The sequence below is a fragment of the Trichoplusia ni genome, chromosome 2 (genome assembly GCF_003590095.1).
Source record: "Trichoplusia ni isolate ovarian cell line Hi5 chromosome 2, tn1, whole genome shotgun sequence".
Taxonomy (NCBI): Eukaryota; Metazoa; Arthropoda; class Insecta; order Lepidoptera; family Noctuidae; genus Trichoplusia; species Trichoplusia ni.
In genome coordinates, this window is record NC_039479.1 from 1,646,898 (window position 1) to 1,653,206 (window position 6,309).

A 6,309-nucleotide genomic window follows, 5' to 3' on the forward strand; every position below is an offset into this window, starting at 1 on the left:
TCAATTCTAACATTATCATCATCATTAACTATAATTAACTTCTCTTCAACAGTTGCAGCAGTATGCATCTTGCTGGAGGTGGGGGCGCTGCCGAGCCGGCGCGCTGGCTTCACCTGTAACGACCCCGCGCTCTCCTACCCTCACACCGGAGACAGCTTCTCCATATCCCTGGTGGCTGCCATCACCATCATCGTGCCTTACTTAGTTGTGAGTATTTACTTCTTTGAAAATGAAAATATCTTGTTGACAATTTTCAGGACCGACCATTGAAATTGGCACCGGTTTAGATTTTACTGCTTTTGTCATTGAAGTCAAGGTATCATAATATTGAACTTGCTTCTCGTTTCGTATTTATGATTTAGATAAGATATCATATTTTCTTTATAACAGACCAGATAAAAAGATTTTGTATTTATGAATACAAATGTAATATCCCATGTAAAGAACTAAACAGAAAAAATACCAATATATAATAGTGTCTACTTGGTGGGAATCGAACCCAGTTGCAATCTCGTTCACTAACCACTACGCCACCAGCCCAGTTTCAAAACTAACTTAAGCTTCTACAATAGTCATTCGATTTACATAGTAAATTAACGTCATTCCAACCGTCCAAACGAGTCAAGTAATAGACAAATTAGCAGTTATTACTAAGCTAATATTTGCAATGTTTAGAATTCATTATGTATGGCATGTCTTAAATAAACACAAAAGTTACTTCTCCAGTTATTTACATAAATGTCCAATAAACTTTAATTGTACGGGGCATTACAGTTATTAGACATTCGCATATGGATGATCAAAAACTTATGGGTTAATCCCAATTTGTTCAGTAATACTAATGCATAAATCTGTTTTGCCATCGAGGGAAATGCATAAATACCAACCATTAGCTGATGATTTGTTGCCCTAAATCCTTAACATTTTATTTTAGAAGCTTTTTTGACAATCGTTGATAATTCTCAAGACACTTTACCTACCCAAAGTGAACTACTCTACTGAAGGCATTACCTACACAATTGCCTTCTTCTAGCAAAAATATGAAATTAACCATCTTCCACAGCTATGGGCAGTAGAAACAACCTTACAACAAGAAGATGAATACAACTTAAAGAAGAGTAAACTGCTGACCAGCGCCAAGACCGCCGCCTTCGTCTACCGTGACTACATCTACGGATCTGTCGTCAATCTCACCATACTAGAGGTCATCAAATGCGTCGTGGGGTCACCCAGGCCCACGTTCTTTGATTTATGCCAGCCTGATAAAGCTAGCACTTGTAATGAGTAAGTATTTATTTTCTTTATTAATGTTTTCTCAGCTCCCTCCTGATCCCTTATATAACAATGAACAATTTAGATGATGGCTTTCAAGAGGGGTCCACAGTTTCCTCTCAAGAACAAACTAATAATTTTGAATATTACCTAATTATGTACTAGGATCCGAGTGGTATATTAGGTCATTGCGCCAATCGAAGTGTTGCGGGCTTGATCCTTATGTAGGACAAGCACTTTTATAATCCGCGTATGCTTGTTCAGAGTCTTGTGGATGTCATTATCTTGTGTTTCTGATTTGACTGTTTGTGAAAGCCACGCGACTCAATTATTCATTTCCTTCATTCAGGAGTCGGTTCAAAAAATACTTAACCACATTAATAAACTACAATATTGAAACTAGACATCCCTAAAAAGCTGGTGTTTTAATGATATATTTTGTTTATCAGTTCAGAATACGTGAGCAGCTACACGTGCACGTCGACGCGGTACTCTCGCTACCTGCAGATCGACTCCAGCCGGAGCTTCCCGTCTGCGCATGCGTCGCTCGCTATATACTGCGGGCTCTTCTTGGCTGTGAGTATTTAATGATATAAAGAAATTCTAATTTTATGATATAAAAATAAAACGTAAAAATAAGACGTAGACTTAATACAACATCAGGAAACACACATAAAGTTTGAATTAAAAATCAAATATTGACTATCTACTGAATTATAGTCGTAAAGGTCTTTCCTATTTGCTATTTTAGTTAGCGAATCGATCAAAGTAAGTAATCATGTTTTTTTTCTGGGTAGTAAAATATATTAATCTTGATTTTTTATCTACTTAAAACTATGGAAAGACGCTTTAGAAACCATGAAAAATCTAACTGTGTAGTTCCATAATGTTTACTTCAAACCTTCAGGAGAAACGACTTCATAAACATTTTAGAATATCCAAATGAACGAAAACCGCTTTCAGTTCTTTCTCAGTCAGTCTAGGTAGATCTTTAACTGTCTGAGCAAAAATAGGAAAATTTGAACATGATTAAATACCAGAAGCTCAATACCGTTTTACCAGACTTAAAGACAAAAGATTCGATGAATACTAGATGACTAAAATCATTCTTCCTCCTGCAGTGGTACCTCCAAAGGCGGGCGTTCAGCTGGCACAACCGATCGGTACTCCTAGTGCCGCTCCTCCAAATTCTGTGCATCGTGTACGCCGCGGTCTGCGCGCTGAGCCGGATCAGCGACCACCGGCATCACTGGTGGGACGTCCTCGTTGGCGGGACTATGGGTGCCCTTAGTGTGCTGTACACGGTAAGCTATAGAATATTCTTTATCTTCTTCTATTTTCTTAGTGGTGGTGTTAGAGATATTGCGTGGTAGGATCAGTCATTCAGCTCTTAAAGTATTAAATATCAACATAACAAATATCTGCAATTTTTTCTTAATTTAGCGCTTATAGACTTCTACTTTTCATCTAGGCTTTTGATGCTTCTGAAATCTAAGAAGAGATATATTTGTAACTTATATTTTAATTTTGAGGCAAAGATCATTTGTCAGTTAATGTGTGTCATTGCCTTTCACTGAAATCAAAGTGGAAAGAGTCATTTGATGATTTAACATCTGAAAAAAAGGGATTAATTCTTGAGGCAAAAGTCTTTTCTTAATGTCACATCTTTTGTCCGATTATTGTTGAAAGAAAAAATAATGATAAAGATTGTTTAAGAAGAGATGTTAGCCTTTGTGTAAAATGCAGGTTTATTTATTACACGTTACAATTCACTATCTTTAAGACAGAGGCCTCCCAGTATCTATTCAACGTTCGATATACAACAATCAAATCATAGGTACCATTTATTTCGATTCCATTTAGCTTTACGAGTATCATAAACCTCATTAGAGTGCAACTAAATGTTTGTTAGGTGTTGCGATGGGATCGGTTTATGACATGGTTACCTCACTGCATGGTAAATATATTTGCCTGTGCACAATTAATTGTGCAGTTTCAGTACTTTATTACAATGCTGTTTGATGTTGAATTATTTGTTGGAGTAAATGCTGTTGGTTTTGTTATTTAAAATTATGTTGTTTGTTAATGTTGTATGTTGGTGGGTTTATGATTTTTAGATGTTCTATTATATTAGTTGCTACAAAACGCACTTTACTTAGTTAATTAGTATTTACTCTTGTGCAAGGTATACTTATTTATTCCTCCAGTACCATTAGTTACAAAAATAATTCCCATTAAAAGCGCAGCGATCCGGTGAGCTTATACGCAATCTTTAATTATTCCCAGTTCCTAAATCTAGAATTATTTCCTCAGACAATACCTCCTCTCCTCCACCTCTTGAATTTATCTGATCTTTAGTAACTCAAGAAGTTTGAATCACTATTAAGACGTGTTCCATCTAAACTCAGACACTTACCTTAACGTTTTCCTATTTCTCTTCTAGTCTTTCAAGTCCGTAGTTCTCTGTACCATGCGCTACAACAATCGCTTTTCTTTCTAGGTCCTAGTCCTCTGCAAGAACTTCTCTCAGCCAGCCGTGGTCAGTACGAGTGATATCTCGAGTAGCGACGGCAACAACCATCAGTCAGTACGAAGACTGCTCGCGAGCGAGCCGCACGTCGTCGTCACCTAGCCATCAGCCGTGTAAGCAACAGCTTACTGGACCCAAGACTATAAGTGAAGTGAGGTGATTCTAACTTCAACCTTAACTCGAGACTCTGTAGGTTTAATTTAGATTGTCAGTTTTACGTAAATCTGAAAAACTTCAGTGGATTTTAAGACTTCTAAATTGAATTAGAGTTCAAATGTTTCTGTTGATCTGAACAAGTGTGTAGGCATTGCTTGAATGCAGTTTCGGCCTTTGTGTAAAACAGTAGAGTGCGTGGTAAATTAAACTTTAATTGTAGAGAGAATAGGTTTAGAATCCAATGTTCTAGAATCGTGATGTTATTAGTTGTCACTCCTAGATTTAAAGAATGATGTCTTAAAAATTCACAATTACAATGTTCAAATGTTCGAAATAGTGTGTGAGGATATGAAAAGTTACTGTAATAAGTAGATCCGTAAACAAAGTGTCGAAGAAAATTGTTTTAGAATTATCAAAATACAAAACTAAGCCATGGTAGTTAGAAGTTGTATTAAAATAATGTTAAAACAATAGCGAGAGAATTCTTGTAGAATTGTAAATAATTAGTTCATAATCTAAGTATTCGTGAGGAGGTTAGCATGAGCTTACATTAGCATGTGTAAAGTCATCGTATTTACTTGGTATTTGGTGGGTTGAGTGTAATTTTAAATAATAATTATCTACTCATTTGATAGATATGCAAAGATTTTTGCTTCGTCATATCTCAAACATCATTTATTATTGCTACAAGAAGGACAAATAGGTGATCGCTTCACAATATGGTATAAAGTTGAATTCTTTAAACTAGACGAAAATAAAGAAGTCGTGGGAGCGAGACAGCATTATACAATGCCTCTCTCTTCCATATCATCATTTTGTAAGTCGATGGTATGTCCCTAGATGATGATTAAATCAAAAATAACCTAACCATACCAGAAGACCAAAATAAAAAGTTTGTAAACATGGAAATTCAATCAGTTAGAACCCCATGAGACATTCCTTTAACAGAAATCCCATTATTTAAAAGAAAGGAATTCTCTTAGTACCGTCATATTTTAGGGAGAACCCTCTTTGTATGTTTTGTTTATTTTGACAAATGGGATTAGTCAATCAATTTCCATTCCCGCCCTTCTTAGTTCAAACAAGAATTTTGGGGAGCGGAACATGTTTGGATCTATTTGTGAAATGTTTATGTTTGGAAACAAGACGATTTTTTTGCAACGGCTTTGGTACTATGGAATTTCGTCCTGGTATACTGGGAGGTTTTACGGATATTAAAGTCGCATACACAAAGACACTTAATATTCAACCGACTTTGAACAGGAAGAGGTTTTCAATTCGTCTATATTTCATTTTTTTATGTTTGTTACCTCAGAACTTCAGACTTTCTGAATCGATTTTGTTGATTATTTTTTTCACTTAAGGTGAAATACCTGTTACTTGATCCCATAGAATTGTATCAAGTTTAGCTCAGTAGTTCATTATATGAAGTCGGTTGTATGTCAAAACCGTTATTGAAAAAATTGTACGTAGATCACACATTAGGGAACTTTGATTTAGCCTTCTAACGGTCATACCGCGAGACTATACCTAAACTAGTTTATCCTACTGTTGAATATGAGTATTCTTTTAAAACAATTCGTATTATTGTTCAGCAATTAACAAAAGCGATTCGCCTAAATATATAATAGTAAAACAAAGAGTCATTCATAGGTATATTTCTTTATAATTAATTATAAGTTAATTGTAAATGAGACCAGTGATATAAAACACGTTTTTAAATATATTATGGACGACATAAAATCCTTAATTACGTAATAATGTATTTTATAAAGAAAGTTTTGGAATCGAGTATTTTAACTAATAAAATATAATACTTCTGTCAAATAGATTTCTGAAAGATATCAAATACTTATTTTTTGCTATTAAAAAAATAAACTTTAACCTTAAGTTAAAATCTTGTGTGACGTCACTTACAAGTACACTTTTACCAACAAGTGACGTTATTAGACTCCTCTTTCATGTTTCCCAATCCTTGGTGTGTTTTCGTTAGAAAATACTTTTTAGAAATCTACCTTACGGCAAATTAGAATTTTTATTATTTTTTATGTGAGTAATTTGTAGCAATAATTAATAATTATACACAGCGAAGCGAAATGACACGCTGTGAATGCTGTCATGCTGAATTCGTAATTATAAACACAAATTGCTTGTCTTACGCGGGGATCGAACCCGTGACACGTCGAGCATAGCGGTTTTGGCGCTATCCGTGCTCGTCAATTTTTACGGTCAATTGATCAGTTTTTAACTCTTTTGAAGGTATTTTATCCATAATGTATTTAAATTGTCTACTTTTATGGTTGATGTCGAATAGAGCTTCTTGGCTTACATGACGTAAGAATACGTCATTT

At 35.1% G+C, this 6,309-nt stretch overlaps 1 protein-coding gene across 2 annotated transcripts in view; it reads left to right on the forward strand.

Moving 5' to 3' along the window:
* LOC113502493 (phospholipid phosphatase 3-like) overlaps positions 1–4,402 on the forward strand; it is a 98,184-nt gene extending 93,782 nt beyond the window's left edge. For both annotated transcript variants that reach the window (XM_026884090.1, XM_026884098.1), the window contains exons 3-7: positions 53–207; positions 1,064–1,284; positions 1,722–1,848; positions 2,394–2,576; positions 3,773–4,402. In XM_026884090.1, coding sequence (XP_026739891.1) covers positions 53–207; positions 1,064–1,284; positions 1,722–1,848; positions 2,394–2,576; positions 3,773–3,904 — 818 coding nt within the window. In that variant the 3' untranslated portion in view covers positions 3,905–4,402. The remainder of the gene's footprint in view (positions 1–52; positions 208–1,063; positions 1,285–1,721; positions 1,849–2,393; positions 2,577–3,772) is intronic.
* Positions 4,403–6,309: the final 1,907 nt, after the last annotated feature.